Below are 23440 nucleotides of genomic sequence, written 5' to 3' on the forward strand. Positions count from 1 at the left end.
TGTCAGCGACATGGATGTCAGCATTGAGTGCACCCTCAGTAAGTTTGCCGTTGACACCAAGTTGTGTGGTGCCGTGGACTCCCTTGAGGGAAGAGATGCCATCCAGAGGGACCTTGATGGGCTTGAGAATTGGGCCAGTGCAAACTGCATGAGCTTCAACAAGTCAAAACGCAAGGTCCTTCACCTGGGTGGGGCCAATCCTAGGCACAAATACAAACTGGGCACAGAGTGGGTTGAGAGTAGCCCTGAAGAGAAGGATTTGGGGGTGTTTATAGATGAGAAGCTCAACATGAGCCGGCAGTGCGCTTATGCAGCCCAGGTGGCCAACCACATCCTGGGATGTATCAAGAGAAGTGTGGTCAGCAGGTCAAGAGAGGTGATTCTCCCCCTCTACTCTGCTCTTGTGAGACCCCACCTCGCATACTGCGTCCAGTTCTGGTGTCCCCACCATAAGAGAGACATAGATCTGTTGGAGCGTGTTCAGAGGAGGGCCACAAGGATGATCCAGGGGCTGGAGCACCTCTGCTACAAGGACAGGTTGTGGGAGCTGGGATTGTTCAGCCTTGAAAAGAGAAGACTTCGGAGGGACCTAATAGCTGCCTTCCAATACCTGAAGGGAACCTACAGGAAGGCTGGGGAGGGACTTTTTACAAGGGTGTCCACTGATAGGACAAGGGGAAATGGGTTTAAGTTGAAGGAGAACAGATTTAGATTAGATCTTAGGAAGAAATTCTTCAGTACGAGGGTGGTAAGACTTTGGAATAAATTGCCCAGAGAGGTTGTGGATGCCCCCTCCCTGGAGGTGTTCAAGGGCAGGTTGGACAGAGCCTTGAGTAGCCTGATCTAGTTGAGAGGCGTCCCTTTCCATGACAGGGAGGTTGGATTAGATGATCTCTGAGGTCACTTCCAGCCTATGCCTTTCTATGATTACCTTAAGAGAAAATTGAATAGTGGGCTCGTGCAGGTTGTCCTGGCTTGCAGAGTCTATGCTCGTTTACCCCAGTAAGCAGAGGAAGAGGTGGGAGAAGATCTCTTTTCCTCATGGGAAAGACAGGAGAACATAAACGGATTCAGGGGCTGTAACTGAAACTATGTATGTTGTGTTTGCTTTACAACGGCAGCTATGGCCTCGAGTAATATGTCCCACAGGAAAGGCAAAATAATTCCATGATACTGTTGAACAGAAGTACATCGGTGTGTTATGGAAACATTTGACAGGTTACGGTCTCTAAGTCTGTGCCAGTGAGTCCTGCTGGACTGAATCCTGCTTTGAATCCCTTGGCAGGAACTGAAATGGGGGTTTGAGGCATTAATTATTCCATGTCTATCTGGGGAAAATTACAAAAGGAGAATATTGGTTGTCCTGGAAAATGCATAGATGACTATCTATGAATGTTGCAACAAACTTGCATGGTTATAACATAGAGCCATTTCTAGAGTAGCTCTAGTCTAAATCATTGATCAAGACATGTCGTCAGAAGCTTTGTGTCGTAATAACGATGAAGTGTATTTTTACTAAATAAGAGGTAGGCACTATCTGTATTACATGGGAGTTTTCAGTGATTTAGAAGATGGAGCGGATCGCGGTGTCCTTTTCTTGTCTTGTACATGTCTTTGTGTTTTGATTTCTAGGAACGCCTATTGCTAATGTAGTACAAAAAGAAGGTTCAGGTTTGTAATGTGTGGGCTTTTTCTGGTTTGTGTTGCTGTAACACTGAGTGAACAAATTGATAGCTTGGATTTTTATTTTAACAAAGAGGAATAGTACTTCATAAATAGGCCCAAGAAATTACTGGGATTATTAATATCTTGGCAAAAAAAAAGTTGTAACTTCTGTGATATGTCAGAAAACAACTAAAACTAAGAATATTCAAATCACTGATCAATATTTAAAGGAAAAAAGAGGTTTTGCTGCTGTTAGGCTTAAAATACATTGTGCCATTATTTTCATGTTTGCCAGCTTCATTTTTTCTTTTGAGGGGATAGGATGGGTTGTAAGCTTGCCTTGAGCTTCTAATGATACATAGTAGGCTGTTAAAATGAATAAACTAATTTAAAGGGGGGAAAAAAGGATAAAATATTTGAGACAGTATAAAATGGAGGGCTAAAAGTAATACAGCAAGAACTGAAGGAAGTCTTAAGAGAGACTAGAGAAATGTAACTGAATGGATAGGCAGATCAGGAAAACAGAGGGGAGAGCAAAATGATAAGGAAGGCTAGTTGTGGAAGGAAAGATGAAACCAAACACAAACAAGAAGGATCTGTAGTTTTACACTGACTTTGGACGTCTAATGCTAGAGTAATATTGGTAGGTACTAAATTGAAAGAGGCATTTTTAATTTTTTTTTTTTCCCCCCTAAACTGAAGTGTGCATTAATTCCTGAGGAGGAAACATTTAGATCTGATAAATTCATAGCTGTCATGATTATGTTTTGTGATTTACTCAAAATATAATTCTTACCATAGTTTTAGATTAATTTTATTTATACACACACATATATATTCATAGATATGTTCTCTTGCATATTCACTGTCTTCTTTCTAGACTTCAAAGTGGGGGAAAGACACTAGGTAAACCAAGTCCCTGAGGGGAATAAAAAAGAATTATCTAGGTAAATTCCAGTTAGTGTTAAAAAGCTGCACTGGGCTGACTTGCCTGTTACCATTTCTTTATTCTTTCTGTCCATTCAGATTTCCCTCAAACACTATGTTTATTGATCATATTTTTGGTAACTACCTCACTGTCTTGAAGTTTGCTGCTGCCTGCTGAATGAGAGGGAACATCTAACCTAGCTGGTTAGAGTTTGTTTGGGAATTGACTTTCTCCCAATAGCTGCAGTCCAGCTCTTACGAGCAGCTCATTAGAACTTGAACAGTTGCATTTTTTGTAAGTGCTGAGCCCTCAAATTCATCCCCTTTTTCCCACCCTAGCCATCTGTAGTACTCTTCCTCTGGTTTGGAGTTGTTTGTAGTACGTGGAAGATATAAGAAATAGAAATCATGTCGTCTGGAGTTGGTTGACATCGCTTTTTCCTTGGAAAGCTGATGCCTCCTGCCTTTTTTGATGTGGAGTACTAATATGAGTAGAATGGCCTCGCTAATAAAATACACTTAGAATGGAGCTTGGCAGTTGCTAGTGATGGAGCGATGATCTTGGGAGTGGGGAGGAGTGTGCTGGGGCATTACCAAAGTGGAATTGCATGATTTGAATTAGCGTTAATAAATAGCAGGTTTGTCCCTACAAAAAAAAAAAACTAAACAAACCAACAAAACCAAAAACAAAGAAAACAACTGCAATCTGATAATCTATTCATGTTGCTTGAAATTACTTTTATACACTTGGAGAACATGTGCCTTAAAAAAAAATAATTAAAAAATTGTTCGAACAGATTATACTTACTGAGATTGAAAACGTTTCATAGAAAGCAGGTTTCAAATTTTGTCAATTCCATGTAAAATCTGTTAGCCTAATTTCTTTTTTCCATTAACTTGCATTTCTGTGGTGGCCATGACTGTTTATTTCAGTTTTGTCTAATCCATATTTTGTTCCTCAAAAAGCAATAGTGTTCCTTTCGAGGCTAAAAAGAAGCCGTCAGCTCGTTAATGATAGAAATATAGCCATTTCTTTGGATGTAGAAGGAAAAATTCCTGCGCTTGTTTTAACAAAAGCTTTCTTTTCGGAGGGAGCTAGCATCTCCAGCAGTTCCTCCAAGTCCTTTATTCATCCTCTGATTTGTATTTGTCACCCAATAGCCAACTTAAAACGGCAGGAGAAGCCCAGTGACAGGGTCCCTGTCCCTAAGGGAGGTCAGGGCTCTGAACATATGGTTGTGTTTTCCTTCAGCTGGCGTGGGTCATGCTCTCCCATTGACAGTACCCATGTACACTGTGCATCCTGAAGAGTTCAAGTGGCTGATAAACAATTATTGGTCCATTTTGGTTGGTTTCAAAATCTACTATGGGTGCTTAGCAAATCTGACAGACAGTTAGAGCTTGGTACAGCTCCGTATCTGCCTAGTTTTCTTTTGCTCAATTAACCTTTTAGTTTTATCTGCCATATTTTATTATTGTCTTAATGCAGAGAAAGTATAGTTGCTACAGTAAGAGACCAGGGTGACTAAATCATGAAATCATGGGGTTGCTGTGGACCTCAAAAGCTCATTTAGTCCATATTTTTGTCCCAAAACAGAATTTGCTTTACTTGTTTCTCTTTGTTCAGCCTCTTTAATTTCCAGAGACAGATTTCCCAGTCCCTGCACACTCTGTTCCATTATCTTTGTTGCAGTGACACTTTCCTCAATGTTTAACATAAATGCTATTGTGTCGTTCTAAGCTTGTGACACTTATCCTCTTAAGCATGAACATGGAAATGTTCGTGTTTCTTGGCTTATTTCAAAGTGTCTAGAAATTCAATTGAATACCTGTGGATAGTGAAGCACTAGAAAAGATGTTATAAGGAGGCCGTGGTATCACTTTTGAAGTTTTGTAACAGCAACTTAAAAGGGTGTTAGATCAGAAATCATGTGGATTGAGTTGATCATGCTTGGAAAAGGGAATTGTCCCGTTCTGGGAACTGGGCTGGATGGCTAGTTAAGGTCCTTGTTGGAATAACACTTAGCTTTTTTTTTTATGACTGAAAACATTTAAAATGAATAATGGAACATTTAAAAGGTAAAATAATGAGCTCTTGTAGGATCTTACTTTAAATACTAAATGGCTGGACTTCTATTTTCATGTCCAGGTTAGTTTTATCTATATTCACATTAAAATAATATTGCATCAAGTACGTTCACAGTAGAGTCTCAGTTTGAGTCTCAGTGTATTCAGTGCATCCAGCTGATTGCAAATGGAGTTATAAATTATTATATATTATTATGCAGGTATAAACTGGCTCTTGACAACCTAAGTAATCTTGAGCTATGTACATTTTCATAGTTTTGGTATTTCTTTTGCAGTTTGTGTAGAGCAAATACGTGCCATCTTTTCCCCAGGTGTTTCTTGCCTTTGTAGCCTCAGAATTGGACTGATTTTTCTGTAAGTGTGACTTTTCTCTAGGTTTTAATCCCCGCTCAGGTTAGGAGAACAAGATTGACTTTACTTTCTCATAGCAGCTAACTTTAGAGTAGAGCTGGGCTCTGGTGGCCACTGAGAAGATGGACTGGGCGCTAACTCAACAGCGTGATGTCACCAGCAGTATCCAGTATGGCACGAGGCAGAGGAGTAATTGAGAAGCTGACCTGAGTGTTGGAGGTCTAAGGAGGATCTTGGCATCGCAATTTGGAGGAACCGAGAATTCAGTATTGGATGGCTTGATTGGGAAGAGATTTGAAGTAGAGTGGAAAGTTGGGATGGAAGGGGATTACAAGGATTTAGGATGGAATACTGAAGGAGGGGGCAGTTGGAAGCATGGGTACGAGAGACTAGGTGGCTGAAAGTGGGGTGAGGGCTTAAATTTAGGGATGGAGCGCATCTGGAATATATCTGCAACCAGCACTTACTTTGGGATTGAGGACAGATGCTATGTCCTCCTTTACTACATAGTCTTAACAGAAATGGCTTTTAGAAACACACTGGGCAGTCAAGTATCACGCCTCCGTTAGTGTCTCTTACAGACCATCTCAGGAGATTTTTTTTTCTTTGCTTTTGGTACTGTCTAAAGGACCTGAATTTAATCTCATCTTAAACTCAATTTGATTTTTGTATCTTGCACTGAAAACTTTGTTGTTATTTTTGTGTTCTTATTCAGGTCTACTCAAGGAAGTAGAATTTTTAGCGAAGGAGAAGTTAGAGCTTCAATGTCAGGCAGAAAAGGACCATTCCAACTTACGTTCTCAAATGAAAGTTTTGGAGGTAGAACTGGAAGAACAGCTGCATAATAATGAAGACCTGGCTACACAGTTACTGGAGGTTGCTGAATTAAAACAGCAAATTCAAGTTCTTGAAAAACAGCTTAAAAATCAGCGGCAATTCATGGATGTAAGCAAGCTTGGTACCACATTTCCATGATTTTGGAGGGGATAAATACTCCTCTTAGTTTGTGATTGAGACTTGGAAGCGGTTCCTAAGATGGGATACTTTCTTTTTCTCATTTGACATTGAGACTTTGGTATTCTATTCTTGTAAAAGAAAAAAAAGATAGTTTTTAAATTCCCTTTTTGTGGTATTACAGGATAATTTTTTCCGTTTTTATTAAATGCTAATTGTAGTTTGTATGCGCTTTGGAGTTAAAAAAGTCTTTGTCTTTCACTGTAGTTTTAGCTATGCTTTCAAGACTACTAGAAAGCGTCACTTATTTTTAAGTGAGCATAGTCTCTTCATCACAAAAACAAATCTCAGATTTTTTTCTTGTACTCAATATTTTAATGAAATGAAAAGTTTCTTAAAGATTTTCATTATCTCTGGCTGGATTTACAGGAACAAGCTATAGAAAGGGAACACGAACGTGATGATTTTCAGCAGGAAATTCAGAAGCTGGAAGAACAGTTAAAACTTTCAGCAAAATCACAGACTTCAGGAGAGCCCAGAGAGCATAGGGTGAGTAAAATCACTCTTAGTGGCCAAAGGAGTTTGCTTACTACAATTAAATACCAAAACCTGTATTGTCTTGGGGGACTGGCTCTTGAGAGACTTTTTTTTTTTCTCTGATGTCACCTAGAGAACAGATTTTCTTCCAGCTGACTGGACTACATTTAGGCAGTGTGAGTGTACTTGCATTATTTCTTATGGAGATGGAAGGAAATGCAATATGTGCTTTACAGGAAAATTTCACAGCCTATGAGTCTGGTTTAAATTAACTGCGAAAGACAACAATACAGACACTCTGCTCTGCAGAGCACACCTGTTGGATGACTTCTGGGTTCTAAATGTGTTTTAATTTTTCCAGCTATACCAGTTGTAATAAGAGATGTTCTTTGTCTGCATGCCTTGTCCTATTTAAGCTTATAAATCAGTCCATTTTTTCATGTGTTCATTTGTGTAATGCTTGGTTTCAAAGATTAACTTTTGCTTTTTGTTTTTGTGTTTTTTTCTACATAAATGAACATTATGCAGAACTATGACTTGATTGTACAGGTATGGAAAACAGCATGAACATCTCTTTAACCTTTCTTTCCTTTTCCTTTCAATCCCTTCTACTAATTAGTTCTGCTTTGGCTTTTTTTCCTGATCTCGATATGTAAATTCTACTTGAGCTTGACTTGGAGATAAGGATGCATGTTTTAGGCTGGCAGAATTCTTGCAGGAAGTGAGGAACTGCTTTCAATTTAATTTTCTGTACATCAGTGCTTCATTCTCCTGGTTTATTGCTCAGATGCATTACAGGCAGTTACTTACCTGTAAAAGAAGTTTTTGGCATGGAAGAAGTTGAGGTTTGGAGTATGAAACAAAGATAATAGAGTTATGATGATACACTGTGCCTTAGCCTTCAGCTTTTGTTGATGGCCCTGCTCTTAAGTATCAGTGTGTATACTACTTAATTGTGTTTCCATCTATTCCTTTAGGTGCAGTTTTTGAAATTGTGTACCTCCATGTTAGAGAAACAAACCTTGTAGGAACAACTGAATCTTTGATAGAGTGAATTTTCCAAGCTGAAGGGCACCTGATTGTCACTTGCCTTCTGTAACCTCTGATAGGACTTCATTAGGCTTCGTAAGAAGTAGAGTGATTACATATCATTCTGCATGCATAGAATCATAGAATCATGGAATCGTTAGGGTTGGAAGAGACCTTAAAGATCATCTAGTTCCAGCCCCTCTGCCATGGGCAGGGACACCCTCCACTACACCAGGTTGCCCAAAGCCTCATCCAACCTGGCCTTGAACACTTCCAGGGATGGGGCAGCCACAACTTCTCTGGGCAACCTGTTCCACTGCCTCACCACCCTCTGAGTGAAAAATTTCTTTCTTATGTCTAATCTAAATCTCCCCTCTTTCACTTTAAATCCATTGCCCCTTGTCCTGTCACTACAGGCCCTTGTAAAAAGTCCCTCTCCAGCTTTCCTGTAGGCCCCCTTTAGGTACTGGAAAGCTGCTATAAGATCACCCCGGAGCCTTCTCTTCTCCAGGCTGAACAGCCCCAACTCTCTCAGCCTGTCTTCATAGCAGAGGTGATCCAGCATGGATCATCTTCGTGGCCCTCCTCTGGACTCGTTCCAGTAGCTCCATGTCCTTCTTGTGTTGGGGACTCCAGAGCTGAACACAGTATTCCAGGTGGGGTCTCACGAGAGCTGAGTAGAGGGGCAGAATCACTTCCCTCGACCTGCTGCCCACGCTGCTTTGGATGCAGCCCAGGATACGGCTGGCTTTCTGGGCTGCCAGCGCACATTGCCGGCTCATGTTGAGCTTCTCATCCACCAGCACTCCCAAGTCCTTTTCCTCAGGGCTGCTCTCAATCCATTCTCCGCCCAGCTGTACTTGTGCTTGGGATTACCCTGACCCAAGCAATCTTGGCTTCTAATTTGCATGAATGCCATTATTTGGCATTAAGGTTTTCTGAGTACATAATAGCACATGGGCCATGTGTGTTACACTGTGGCAAAGATCAGAAAAAGAATGGTGAAGACTTTTGTTTTGAAGGCCACATGACTTCTTGTATATCTGTTTGTACCCAGAAGGTATACCTCTGTTGGCAGCTTTGGCATATAAAATCATATAAGATATGTGTCAGGTTATTAAAAATATGTCAAACTGTTAAGAGCACAGCTTGCTTTCTATCCAAGATGTTAGATGGGTGACAGTTAGTTACTATTTACTAGTGTGCTTGTGGCTTAGTAAAGAGAAAGAGCTGAAAAAACTAAGACTAAGTGCTGTAACTTTGCAGCCTGTCTCAGAAAAAATTAAAATTGACTTGGAGAAAGGCACACGAGGAAGGTAACTTAGCAAGTGATGTTTGTGGGTAGGGTGAGGTACGCCAAAATAAAATGTCAGGATTTAGACAGTTCTTGTACAGTTGTTTGATGCAGCTGTAACATCGGTAATTGCTTAACTCACTCTGAAAGTATTCGCTTCACTTGAGCTGATTTCTGCACGTCAGAGTTCTAACAAGTCCATAGTTGTTCTCTCTGCTGCTGTCTAGGGTCAAGGAATATGTGAGTGGGATCGTTTCATGGAAAGAGTGCTGAGCAGTGCTGGAGGCTGCCGTCTGAGAGTGTGCCATAAGGGTGAAGGTTGGGAAAGTGGTTCCTTAGCTACAGAATTGCAGCACTGACTTTCTAGCAACGTGGTGTTAAACTCGGTGCTTTCCATGAGTGGAGTGTCATAGTATATGGGGTTCTGATGATTTATGCCAAAATTTTATAGCATTCAAAAGTACTAAGCTTCTAAAAGATTACGATATACAGAAAAGCTTTTCTGTAAGGCCAGTGTTGTGCTTAATAGTTGATTAATTGCTGATGAGATTAAAAGAGAATAAGCATGCAGATGTATATGTGCCTTTGTAACCCCATGAAGATGTAATTTTAATCACTTTTGGTATTCTTAACTAGTCTGTGATGCTCTCCATGTTTATTGATTTGACTAAATTAACTCTATTCTTCTGTCTTTTGCTAGAAGGTGGTTTTTGTTTTAGCAACATCTCTATAATACTTTGAAGATGTAAAGTTCTATATTGAAACAAATTTTTATTTTATAATATTGAAGTGCAATTTGTATAAATTCAGACACATTGAACAAAACATTTTGTAAAATCTCATCTTCCTTGCTAATTAGAATTCAACAAATTATTTCTCCTTTGGAAGGATTCCCATTGCTTTCCTATCTGAGCTTGCTTTCACTGTGCTTAGAAACTTTAGAATTTTTGATGTAGTCTGTCACATTTGGTTCTCTCCTGCCTCTGTCACCTGCTAAATCTCCTAGCCTTGCCTTCCCGTTAATTACTAGGATGAATGAGTGACTGTTTTCCTGCAGCTCTGTGAGTGATTGGATCTCAGTGAGCTCAAATGCAAAATTGTTATCCTCTTCATATTTAAGCGATTTTCGGAAAAAGAGTACCTGTTCTATGTTGACTACTGTGAATCTCTCTGATTTGCAGGTGTTGAGTATTTTATGCTGTTTATGTTTCTTTCAATTCTTGGTATCTTCCTTTAAACTGGAATTCCTTGAAGTAAGGGAAGAGTTCTAAGGTTACAGAAATCTAATGCTATTAGTAATAATTCATGTAATTTGGGGTTTTTTTAGTCTTTAAAAAAACAACCAACCAAACAAACAAAAAAACCACCAAAAAAAACCCAAAGAAACAAAAAACCCACGTAGACCATAAGGCCCTTTTTGATGACCAGTGGGCCTTGAGAATGTCTTCATCCAGCACTTTACTCTCTTTTAATATTTGTAGTATTCTAGCAATCAAATGTGTATTTAAGAGGTGCTGCGTTTGGAAAACAAGATTTCAGAAAGTTACTTTTTCATCCTTTCTGTCTATATCTGGTTTTACTTGCATCTGGGATTTTAGCACTGGTTTAGTCTGTAGTAAAACTTCACCTGCTTTACCATGAAATTGCTCTTGCTTTCGATTGGAAGTTTGTTACGTTGCCTGAGTATCTGTATAATGTGATTTCCGTATAGGTAGAATCTTTGCAAGCAGAAATAAAAGAGAAGGTGGATGATTACAATAAGCTCTTATTAGAAAAGGAGCAAAAACATCAAGAAATTACAGCTCGTGATAGAGAGATAGAGAAACTGGTGGCACAGATACGAGAACTGGAGCACAGCAGTACTGAAGTCTCAAAGACTGTACACTACTTGGAACAACAACTGCAAAAAATGAAGAAAGTGGAAACCGAATTGAGACAAGTAATTTTTAAATACTTATTTAAATGGGATTGGCATTAGGCAGGTGGTGTCTTCATGGGGGTATATGAATGACTGTGTTGGTGGTGTTTGAGAGTATCCCTGGCGCCCAGCGGTGAGTTCAACTGTTGGATTAATGGAAGGTATCACAGCCATAGTTTTACACTAACTGGTTTGATGAACTCTAAGCCTACTTACTGTAGAGACTGCTTTTTGGCAGTTGTCATGTTTGCATGGAACAGAGCTGCTCTTCTGTTTCTCTGGAAGTTCCTGAGAAGATAGCGTTACTGAATATTAAACATTATGGGTCTTCAATAAATAACTGTGTTTAAAATCATATTGTCTTAATCAGTAGCTCTTCTTGCTATGGGGCTTTGCCAGGTTTCTTTGCCATACTCTGAAATTTTTAGTGCATTGGTACTACTGCAGATTTGATCACAGTTTAGAGTTAAGAATTACATTCCATTTAGCAAAACTGTGTCTTCTGTCAAATATCTGAGTAACTTTTTCTGCCTTCTTAAACTAAGTGTTTCGGTTTCCTCCCAGCAATTTTCCTTGGTAAAGTATTGTCGTTGTGTCTGTCCAGTTTGAAGATTTGAGTGGCATGGTCTAAACTAAATGTATTAGTTTAATTGCTAATTCTGTAAATGTTTACTGCCATTATTTTTATTTGAAAAATACTGAACAAAATATTTTTTTTTGGTTTAACTTCAGCTAATGTGATATAGACTAGCCAGTCATAGTTTATTAGGTACTATTATTCCCATCTATTTGACGCCTGTGATATTGCATCTGGAAATCAAATTGGTTTTAGATTCCCCTGTACAAGACAGACATTGACATACTGGAGCTTGTCTAGCAAAGAACCACCAAGATGGTCAGGAGGCTTGACTAAATGATTTTTGAGGGGAGGCTGAGAGAACAGGGTTTGTTTGGCTTTGTGGAGATCTTATTGTTGCCTAAAATGATGTAATATGAGATTATAGAGAAGATGGAGTCAGTTAGAGGTGCACAATGAGAGGATGAGAAGATATGAGCATAAACTGCAAAAAGGGAAATTCCAGTTAAACGGTAGAGGGAAATGGTCATCCTGGAGGTAGCCAAATGTTGAAAAAGGGGCTCAGAGTGGCAGTGGTGTCTCTGTGACTTGAAGTTCAGAATTGCGCTGACCGAGGCCCTGAGCAGAGCCAAGCTGGTTCTGCTTGGAGTCACAGATTGAACCGGAGAGCTCTAGAAACTCTTCCCAGCTTAAGCTATTCTGTGATTTTTATCCAAACATGCAAAAGCCATGCCTGTTAGCTTTCTGTTAACTCCCGCCTGTTAACTCCAGCTTACCTTGGAGTTGATAGAGACTGTGATACTGCTGTTGGCAAGTTGCTCTTGTCTCTGAAATCTTAGCTTTCTGTTAAACTGGCTTTCTTTATCCATATGAATTCAAAATACTCTTTTAGCTGTCTGAATATCCAAGGAAATGGGACTTTCTTAAAAATCCTAAATAAGCCAAATTCAGACTGTTTAATTAGTTTCTTGGAACAAACAATCAATCAACTTTGTTTAAAGTTATACTATTCAATTTGCCAACTGTAGGCATTGTAATAGCTTGTCTTGAAGCAATTTCATGCAGTAAATAAGTGCCAATGGAGCCCTAAAAATGATCACATCGTGAATTTTTTTCTGTAAAAATACATGCTATGTGAACGACAATTATGGATTTTTATTGTCCCCCAAATGCTAACATACAAAAAACGTAGATATTGCAAATAATGGAGACTAGTGCTGCTAAGAAATAGGTCTGGAAGGAGTAGTTTTGAATATGGAACAGTATCTTTTTGTGAAGAACACTGACTAAACTCACAGCTAGCAGATCTGTTTATTCTTCTGTCATGTTCTTCTCCTGGTCCAATTCCTTTCTGTCGTTCAGGTGGTTGATAGGTAACATTGACGCTTCTGGTTAGAGTTGTGCTGGGAAGATTGCTCATCCTTTGGCTTGAGGTCTTGAAAGTGGGGCTCATTTAAGGAGTCTGCTATCATTTCAGTATCAGGGAAAGAGTATACCATGTTAGACTACATCTGCATGGACATCTAGAAGGTTTTACAGTGAAGATGCATTACATAAAGCACGTATTTTTGCCTGGGTCGCCACTTGTTTTTGCTGGGTCATGGTAGCAACCTTGGAACATTGCAACTGGAGAATGCTAGGAGAAACTTAACTCTTGTGTGCAGAGCCATGCTAGTACCATGGGCTACGGCACGCTTGCAGCTCTGCTGTCCAGACGCAGGAACGTCTGAGGTAAGGCAGCCCAGTTCTGCAGGAATCTGGATTTTCACGTTATTACTGGAGGTTTTTTGTCAGTGATCAAGATGAGCTTTAAAATGGTGTGGATAGCATGTTATTTTTAGTTGATAAAAAAATGCGCGGTCGTTGCTTGGGTTTTGTTGTTACATGTGTCCTTTCATGTATGGCAGCAGGATGCCTCGGAGGGGGCTGATTACTATCATAGGTTTAATGTAACGGCAAGAACAGCTTTCATTTTTCCCTTCAGGACAAACAAAAATATTTGTGATTTGTGCTTTCCTACCCAAAGAAGTGCAGGAGATCTTTTCATAATTATTACATTTGTTCTTTTATCCTAGCAGTGACATTATATATTATATTATATATTATATGACACAGCTTTGTGCCCTAACTGGCTGTCTCTCCTGTAATTGTCTCTTTCCTCTTGTGTGCTGGGTGTGTGAGTGAAAATCAAATGGCCTATTTAGTATGGACAAGAAGGTTTGGGCAACTGTTTTAAATACCTGTTCTTGGGCATGCTGTTTTGATACTGGGATACAGCATTAACTTCATAATTTATTTATTTATATTTTTTTAACTGATGCTTCTTTCATTTTAAGATCAGAAGATGCTGTCCATGTACTCTGGGACTTAGTTCTCTTTGATTAGAGAAAAGATGGTCAAATTTTACATAATTTTTTTGGCAAATGGTATAATGAGTCTAAAATAACCCTTCTGTTAGAGGTATGTGCATTGAGTTATGGACAGAATAACTGTTGAACAGCAGAGGCGGTTACTGCCTTAGGTTTCTTGTCCAGCTTTCCTTTATTGTGTTAAGTACAGGTATGTATTCCTGCTGTTTGGGTGACTTCCCAAGTGAAGCTTTCATCCTTGGACTGACCCAGTTCCTGAGAAGGACTAAGAGAAAGAGGACCAAAGGAGAAGTTTGAAATAGAAGGAGGGAGAGCAGATCGAAGCTCCTGTGATCCAAGAGGAACGGGTCAAGGATCTGCTCCTTCGGCTGGATGCCCACAAGTCTATGGGGCCTGATGGTATCCACCCGAGAGTCCTGAGAGAGCTGGCGGATGTCATTGCCAAACCCCTGTCCATTATCTTTGGGCAGTCTTGGCTCACTGGGGAAGTTCTGCTGGACTGGAGGCTGGCGGATGTTACGCCCATTTACAAAAAAGGGCGGAAGGAGGATCCGGGGAACTACAGGCCTGTCAGTCTGACCTCGGTGACGGGCAAAGTCATGGAACAGGTTATCTTGAGTGCTATTAATGAGCACATACAGGTTAACCGGGTGATCAGGCCCAGTCAACATGGGTTTATGAAAGGCAGGTCTTGCCAATCAAACCTGATCACCTTCTATGACAGGGTGACCCGCCTGGTTGACGAGGGAAGGGCTGTGGATGTAGTTTTTCTGGACCTCAGTAAAGCCTTTGATACAGTTTCTCATAGTGTTCTGGTGGAGAAACTGGTAACTGCTGGCCTGGATAGGTACACCCTCCTTTGGGTTAAAAACTGGCTGGATGGCCGGGCCCAAAGAGTGGTGGTAAATGGGGCTAAATCCGGCTGGAGGCCGGTCACCAGTGGGGTTCCCCAGGGCTCAGTGCTGGGTCCAGTTCTGTTTAACATCTTTATCAATGACCTGGATGAGGGGATTGAATGTACCCTCAGTAAATTTGCGGACGACACCAAGCTGGGAGGCTGTGTCGATCTGCTCGAGGGTAGGGAGGCTCTTCAGAGGGATTTGAACAGACTGGATCGTTGGGCTCAGGCCAATGGCATGAGCTTTAATAAGGCCAAGTGCAGAGTCCTTCACTTGGGGTATAAAAACCCCAAGCATCGCTATAGGCTCGGGGAGGAGTGGCTGGAGAGCTGCCTGGCGGAGAAGGACCTGGGAGTGTTGGTTGACTATCGGCTTGATATGAGCCAGCAGTGTGCCCAGGTGGCCAAAAAGGCCAATGGGATACTGGCGTGTATCAAGAATAGTGTGACCAGCAGGAACAGGGAAGTGATCCTGCCCCTGTACTCGGCACTGGTGAGGCCGCACCTGGAATATTGTGTCCAGTTTTGGGCCCCTCGCTTTAAGAGAGATATTGAGCTCCTGGAGCGAGTCCAAAGAAGGGCAACTAAACTGGTCAAGGGGCTGGAAAATAAAACTTATGAGGAGCGGCTGAGGGAGTTGGGGCTGTTTATCCTGGAGAAGAGGAGGCTGAGGGGAGACCTGATTACGGCCTATAAATACTTGAGAAAAGATGGTGGGGAGGTAGAGGAAGGGCTCTTTACATTAGTGATGGGTGATAGAACAAGAGGAAATGGGCATAAGCTTAGTCAGGGGAGATTCAGGTTGGATGTTAGGAAGTATTTCTTCTCTGAAAGGGTTGTCAGCCACTGGAATAAGCTGCCCAGGGAGGTGGTTGAGTCCCCATCCCTGGATGTGTTTAAGAATAGGGTGGATGAGCTACTTGAGGATATGGTTTAATGGGGATTAGGGATGGTTGGACTCGATGATCTCTAAGGTCTTTTCCAACCTAGAAATCTATGAATAAGTTTTTAAAATAAATAAATAAAACTATGGTAGCATGTCAGACCGCAGATCTGACAGAAACTTAGTGTTGGTGCTTCACATTCTGACTTAACATGATGTTTTTGTAGTAAGGTTTTGATCTACCCCAAACTGTCCATCTCTTAAATTAAGTCTCTGCCTCTTCAATTTAGCCTGGCAAATATATGATATAATAAATGTGGCAATGGCTACAAGAGCCAGATGTTTAGGTTATTAAACATATAAACACTATGTAATTGAGGAATTATAATATATCACTGAATACTAGATTTTCAGAAGTTGTTAAACTTGATTAGAAAAAAATAAAGGGATAAAAACTTGTGAGCTAAAAACATTCAGTTATTTTTAGGAATAGCATTCCTACTTCTAGACCATTGGGATTAGGTATTTTTCTTTTTGTACTAGAGTTTGTCAGGAGTGAAGTATTTTGGCAGGATTATTCTGGTTAGGTGGGTATGCCTATGACAACAATTAATTCTAACATGAAACAAAAAATGTTTTGCAGGATAAAGAGGCATTGCAACAGCAACAGTACAATAACCTGATTCAGATCTCTGCCCTACAGTCTAAATTGGATGAAGCGAGGCACAGAGTACCGGCTGACAGCAGTTCTGCCCCAGTGCTGAAGGAGCAGTTACAAGAAGAGCAGCAAGCCCTTCAGATGAGAGAGAGAGAAGTAAGAGTTCTGGTAGGGTCCTGTAGACTTCTGGGTCACTCACATAATTGCAGAAAAATTTTGTGCAGACTTGTAGCTGGGAATTCAAGCCATAGACCCAATGACTAGTGGTGTTGTAGTAAATGTACCTTCTTACCCAGTATTCTCTGTGCTTTGGTGTTAGCTAAGCTTGCTTTTTCTTGCTTTGTTCTATCATCCCCCTGTCAATCTCTCTTCCCACTGGAAACTGTCTTGTGATGATTAACATCAACTTTGAGACTGATTGATCAATATCTGTTGTAAACTGATTATCCTTTCCTTCCAAAGTTGAAGTGGAGCAGAAGGTAGATGTATTTTTGTTCAACTTCGAGAACGTGCAATAGTTCCTGTAAGAACAGAAGGGACAATTACCCGTAATGGTGCCGTCTGACGTGTGATTTGTGAGCCAGACAATGTTACCAATAAGTACTTGTGCCAGGCTAAGCTGAAACGCAGTGTAATTGGTCACGTTATTTCAAACTTTTATTGGATTTACACACACAGATACCTACACACACACTCCCCCTGCTGTATGTTTCTGTGATACTACCTAATTATTATAGTATCTGTAATATCCAAACATACAGTCCAGTTCAGGATGTGCAAAGAAAAAAACCATGGGTGATCCTCCAGTTAATCATGCACTATTGTTTCAAGACCAGTAAGACAATGAAAACTAATTTCTTACAGATGGCAGTTCCCTGCCTTCTGTGAAGTCAGACTTCAAGAGCCACTAAACCCTTTTCATTCTCAAAGCCCTTATACATTGCTATCCATTAAGGCAAGAGATGTTGAAACCCGATGGTGTCAAAGTCACAGTGTTTCCAAATAGCTCTTTGCTCTCAAGCTTTCAAACAGCTAAAAACAGACAAATGTGTAGTTATTGACTCTTTTACAGGTTGAAGGAATCAATACTCAGAACTTTTTTGATTGCTGTGTTACTAGGATTAGCACTGCAGTGCTAATTTCTGTCCTCTAGGAGAAGGAGAATGGTGATTATGTTAACTGCTTGTGATCACATTAGACATCAAATGCTAACATATCTCCTATTGTTATGTCAAATTACATCAGTGCTCAAGCCTTGATTGTTCAGAATATAGATGAACATATCTTTTATGAGCAGTTAGATTTTATTTTTTTTAAAAGAAAAGAAAATAGAAAACCACCTTTGCAGTACTTTGGTTTTTCAGAGGTATTTTATTAATGTAAATTGATTAGAGAGAGCTCAAATCATAGAATTTGCTGAAGTTACTTGCTCTATAAGGCAATACTCGCTCAGTAAGGCAATGAAGGAAGTTTTATCTTTTCTGCTTAAGTAAGAGGACTTAATTGAAACAACTGTGCATTTTCTTCTTTTTTAGATTGCAAACTTGTTAGACCAACTACAACAACATAAAGATAATTTGATCAGTAAAAACAAGGAGATATTGCAGATGAACTTGCAGTTAGAGATGCAAAAAAACCTTAGCACTTCCACCATCAGCCAGCTTCAGTTAGAGAATGCACACTTGAAGGTAGGTTTCCTTAGCTTTAGTGTGCACCAGCTAAAACTTCAGAGACCTTTCTGGGGTGTCTTGGTCTTCGTCTTGTGATGTTATAAGCAGATACTGAGTTTGTTTCTCTTGTCAAGGGAATATTGTGTTACTGTTACAGGGCTAATGCTGGTTATTGTAGAACAAAAACCCCTTGATACTCTAGATTAATGCTTATGGCATTATCTTCTACAGTCATTTGATTTAAATAAAAAGCTTACCTCTTTTCTGGCCCTGACACATTATGAACTACAGTGTTGTTATTTAGTAAACACTGTACAGTTTTGTGTGCATAGCAAATGTTACAAGTTATAAAACTGATTGGTTGTTGGTCTGGCAACTAGAGTGTTCATCTCTTACCTTGAGAGTTGAGCAATGTTGGGGCAATCTAATCCAGTGGTACAAACCCAAAGTAGCTGTAGTTGTGTTCTTGAGTCCTTTAACATTCTACAGTGAGGAGAATGTTTAAATAAAGCCTTTAGTTCTGTTCTGCCATTAGGTTAGGAGAGAAAGTAAGTCCTTTCTAATGAGGTTGCTGGTTTTTCTGATCAGGAGGATCTAGCAAAACTTCATGTGAAGCAAAATCAAGAGCTGGGTATGGGTGATTCCTCAGATTTGTCATTCTCACAAGCACTACTTAAAGAAAAGAATCAAGAAATTGATCACTTGAATGAGCAAATGAAGAGGCTTCAGCACGAGCTAGAGAATACTCTGGAAAATAAAGTAAGAGTACTTAATATATGTTAGTTGCTTGATTTTGGGGGGAAGCAAGAGGTGTATAATCTTTTTGCAAATTAAATCTATTTGATAATTTTCTTAGGAAAGTAGAGAGTATTCTGAGTAGCTACCAGTCGAAGTGTGCAGTTCTTCCTGCTATTAAAAATGTGATTTAGTGGCTGTGTGATTCAGAAGACAAATGCAATTTAAATGTGCAGTAGTAATTCTGTCTACATACAGTAATATTCAGACCTTACCCTTTTGCTCAGGTTGTGGAAGACCAAAAATCCGAAATTGAAGAACTCAGATCACTTGTTGAGCACCTTCGTGGTGACCAGGAAAGGCTGCATAAGGACAAAGATGAAGAGGTAGAGCAACTCCATGGAATAATTGAGAAGCTTCAAAAAGAGCTGGCGCAATTTGGACCAGTATGTTATGAAGTTAGCGACAACCAAGATGATCTGTGTCAACTTGCGTTGGGAAAGCCAGCGGAAAACCTTCAGAATGAGTTGAGGAAGGGGCTAGTAGATTGTCAGGGTGATATTGATGCAAACAGAAGAAATGCATTATTACTCTCCAAAGTGAGAGAACTTCAGGAGGAACTAGAGCTTGTCTCAACTGCTAGAGAAGCTCTGCAGCAGCGACTGGAAGAGAAGGAATCACAGTTCAAAATAGAAGTGGAAATTTTGGAGAAAAAATGCCAAAAATTACAAGAGTCATCAGAGCAGCATGTTGCAGAGCTAACCTCTTTGAGAATACAGTACGATGTACTTCAGGAAAAGTACACTCTTTTCCAAACACATTTTTCTCAGAGAGAGGTTGAAGCAAGGATGACAGCTTCTCGCATTCAAGAACTTGAAGATACTGTGAGAGAAAGGGAAGCAAATATTCTAGAGAAAGATATGCAAATAAAGAGAATGGCAGATCAAAGAGAAGCTGACGCAAGTGAGTTGCAGTACTTAACAAAAAAGACAGCAGAGCTTCAAACTGAGTTGGAAGAGAGAGATGCAAGTCAGGCTCAAGATGTTTGTAGTCTTCAGTTAGAAGTTTCTAGACTTGGTTTCCAGGTGCAAGCACTGAATCAGAAAGAAGTAGCTTATCAGAGAGAAATCAATGAACTGCAAGGTAGCACTGCAAAACTGGAAGATCAAATCAAGGCATATGTGAAAGAGCTTGAAGTCTTACGATTGGAAAGAGGTGAACTTATTTCACGGTTGGAGTCATACAAGCTAAAAGAGCAATGTGATCATGAAGAGACTAACCTTCTCAAGCCGTTCTGCCAGAGGGACAGAAAAGGCAAAGCCCTTAAAGAAGTGGAGGATTTGGAAGAACTGGAAGCAAATGTCCATCAGTCATTTGCAGTACTGGCTTCCCCAGCTGATAAACTGGTACGTGATTTGTTTTTTAGTAGTATTATTTGTTTTTTCAAAATAATGCAATTTTATGTGTCATTTAAAGCCCTATAGTTTATCCTTTTCAGTGCTGTAAGAAAGGGTGAAGATGAATACTGTGACATAAAACCAGCTGTGGTGAGTCAGTTGAAGGGTCTTTGTGTAGTTTCTTCAGCAGTGGCCAGAGGTAGATGCCTGGAAGAACTAAGAACAGGGCAAGCATGTGTGGAAACCTGATCCAGTCAGTTTTTCTGAGCTGGATATGGCTTAGGGCATGGATCCCAAGGAGTATGTACTAGGTGTAGGTGGCAAGGTGTTGGCAGTTGGCACAGCTGGTTCCACTGCAGGACACAGCTGAGCCTGTGTGGCTCTGCTGCGAAAACATTAAGAAAGGGCAAAACACTGCACAGGCAGTGAGGAGTAAGGGGAATGGGAAACAGCCCATGGAAGAGACCATCCTGGAGCAGGTATCCACATTGCACTGGAGGAGGTAGAGGAGTTTGGAATGAAGGAGGAAAATTGACCCTGGGGGGAAAAGGTAGGGCAGGGGTGAGGGGAAGCTCTTTCAGTGTTTGTCTTTGTTTCTTGCCATCCAACTCTATTTTAATGGCAATACAGTAAATAAATTTTCCCCAAGTCCAGTCTGTTTTGCACATGAGAGTGGTTAGTGATATCCCTGTCTTTATCTCCACCCACGAGCTCTTTCCATCTTATTTTCTCCTCCTGGTCTGTTGAGGAAGGAAAGAGTGGCTAGGTGGGCATTTCACAGCTAGCCAAGTCAACCCACGTGAGCTACTAGGACCATGCTTGCCATGTTAGATGGCTGTCTTGGAGATCTACTGGAAAACACTTAGTCGTGTCTCTTATCTTTTTAGAAAACTTATTATGACTCTTACTTAGAATCTTCTCTGGAACCATTTGCTCCACATAACCTAACGCGAAATTCCTCCATTTTGAAAAGTAGTAGGACCCAGATGACCTGTTTCTCAAAGAGCTGGAGGGGGGGGTGAGGGGGGGTGTATATATATCTATATATATCTATATCTGTCCTATACCAACGTGCTGGCTTACAGACATGGTAAGTGTTAGTAAGAAGGCTTATATGAAAATAATTTCTGAGTGCATGGGAAAGGATAGAAGTTAGGTATCAGGCTTATGTGGATTTTGAGAGTCCTGATTGGCAGTATGATATGGGCGTAAAAACGCAAAGACTTTATACTGTGCTACTTGCTCGTTCCTAGTGGGAAGGGAAGATGACTTTTCAACACCAGGTAGAAATGATGGTTTGTAGGTAGAATCATTGGATTTCCAAGTTAGGCAAAATAGCTGAGCCTTGATATCAGTATCACTAATGGTAAAAACCTGCTTGCGGAGTTACCATGATGTTGCAAAATGTTTCATGTTACTTTGCCACTTGGCTTCATAGCCCAGCAGTCACAACAGGGTCCAGTTCTTTATTTTAAAACCTGCTCAGTAATAACAGTGGGTTTTCATTAGGATTTTGTCTGTTATCTTTGAGCTACACTGATGTATTTAGGATGGAAACACCTCATGTAAAAAATTTTTTTCTGTTGAACACAATGCATGGAGAGTTAAAGTCTACGAATGCTTCACAGAATGAATAGAATTTAATTGTAAAGGTAGCATCTCATAAAGAATAACTTAATTCTGAATTAGGTTCAGCAAAAAAGGAGTTAGGATTCAGTGAAGAGAGAAGTGGTAAAATTTTGAAGGATATAAAGGTATGCTGGGTTTCTGGGGCCAGTTAAATGATTTAAAAATCACTTTTCAAGTAGAAACTTAGATTCTGAAATGTTTAAGTTCATGTATATATGTCAGTATATGTATTTCCATGTTTAAGTGCTAAAAGTTTTGAAGTAGGCTAAGTAGGGATGATTATCAAAGTTGGAGAATATATTGAATCAAAGTAAGTAAACTACCATGTCTTCATGTATTCATTATGATAGACCTTTTCCTATGCATGTAGCTCATCCCAGTATAAGGAAAAGTACCGTATTGGATTTTAGAGTATTGGCTATCTGAGCAAGATAGTGACCATGAGCCTGAGAGCTGGAGAAGGGGAAAAATAATGTTATTTGGGCATTTCTGTTCTGTTATGCATTAGCTAAATGCCATTACACAGAACATCTTCAGAGGAAAAGAAATGACTGCTGCGTGGAGTACCAAGACAGAAGACCCACATGAGATTAACCAGCTCTTTACTTAACCCTGAATCATGAATAAGAGTTGGTTCAAATTGTTAATATTGCAGAGCCTTTGTGTAATAGTGGACTTAACATAAACAGATGCAGCATTTTTAAAGGAGCAAAGAAACCCCCTACAGTTATTCTGGGGATTCAAAAGCGGAACAATGTGAAAATTAGGAAACGTATTAAAATGAAAGCTGGAGGAGCAGCTAGAAGGGTAAAGTACTTGCAGCTAGCTCTAAACTAAAAACAGGCTAGGACTCGTCAGTTAAGATGGATGATTAACACAAAAGGATTAAGGTGACAGTCTAAAATAGGGAGAACAATTATTCACTGTATCTTACAATGTAAGAGGTATGGAGGCTGAAATGAAATTTGCACGGTGGCAGGTTTAAAATAAACTAAAAGAAATATCTTTTCAAACAGTGCATCTTTTAGATTCTTAGCCACAGAATCTAACAGGTCAAAAGAGTAATTTTAACTTAAAATGACAGATGAAGCAATTGAAGGAAGAATCAACCAAGAACTGTCAAACAAAGATGTTGACTGTGTAGGTGGCCTGGGATGTGTAGGCGTTGGGTTGCAGGGAGCTGGGCAGACATGCTTGGGTAGGCACCACTTGGCAAGGAAAGGACAAAGCTCTGCTGTCCAGCAGGGTTCCTTTGCATCAAGATTGTTCTAGTCCTGTTAAACCTTCTTCCGGATGATGGTGGTAGAACAAGAGGGAACCACAGAACCAGGAATTCAAGAATTCCTGATTTGAAGAGAGGAGAGAAGATGGGAGGGAAGGCAGCAAGTAAGGAAAACAGAGCCCTGGTAAAGGGCCAGATCGGGAGGAGACTTTGAGAGAGGATTCAGTACCTGGGGCTTTGAAGGTGAAAAACATGGGGGGAGCAAGTTAGCCAGACCTTCTGCTTGGTTGAAGAGGCATTGGAGAAGAGGCTGCAGCTTGGCATGCTTGATATATGTTCTGTAGTCTCCCTTCTGCCACAGAAGAGGCACAGCCTTTGCCATGAGCACACCTGTGCCTGCTTTTCTCTCAGGAGTTTCTACATTAATGGTATCACTAAGCCCTGGAATTACAGAGAGTTGGGCACTAGCCCACTGGACCCTAAGGATGAGGGTAAAGGTATTTTCATGATGTGGTCCAGAGATATTCCATTTGGATGTCAGCCTCCAGGTGGAGTGAGTAACAGATTTAGAGGCTGAAAGACAGGAAGACGGTTTGACTGCTTGACTTCTGGAGGAAACAGTGGGACTTGTTGGAGCAG

The 23440-nt window shown here is 40.4% G+C and overlaps 1 protein-coding gene across 2 annotated transcripts in view; it reads left to right on the forward strand.

Annotated features, from left to right (window-relative positions):
• PCNT (pericentrin) overlaps positions 1-23440 on the forward strand; it is a 128927-nt gene that overhangs the window by 67283 nt on the left and 38204 nt on the right. The window contains exons 29-37 of one of the 2 annotated variants that reach the window (XM_086616122.1): positions 1633-1671; positions 5747-5976; positions 6415-6534; positions 7051-7071; positions 10557-10784; positions 16134-16304; positions 17684-17836; positions 18407-18577; positions 18841-19959. In XM_086616122.1, the coding sequence (XP_086472248.1) occupies positions 1633-1671; positions 5747-5976; positions 6415-6534; positions 7051-7071; positions 10557-10784; positions 16134-16304; positions 17684-17836; positions 18407-18577; positions 18841-19959 (2252 nt within the window). The remainder of the gene's footprint in view (positions 1-1632; positions 1672-5746; positions 5977-6414; positions 6535-7050; positions 7072-10556; positions 10785-16133; positions 16305-17683; positions 17837-18406; positions 18578-18840; positions 19960-23440) is intronic. The other variant, XM_086616121.1, reaches the window with a different exon arrangement.

The sequence above is a fragment of the Tauraco erythrolophus genome, chromosome 8 (genome assembly GCF_009769465.1).
Source record: "Tauraco erythrolophus isolate bTauEry1 chromosome 8, bTauEry1.pri, whole genome shotgun sequence".
NCBI classification, from domain to species: Eukaryota; Metazoa; Chordata; class Aves; order Musophagiformes; family Musophagidae; genus Tauraco; species Tauraco erythrolophus.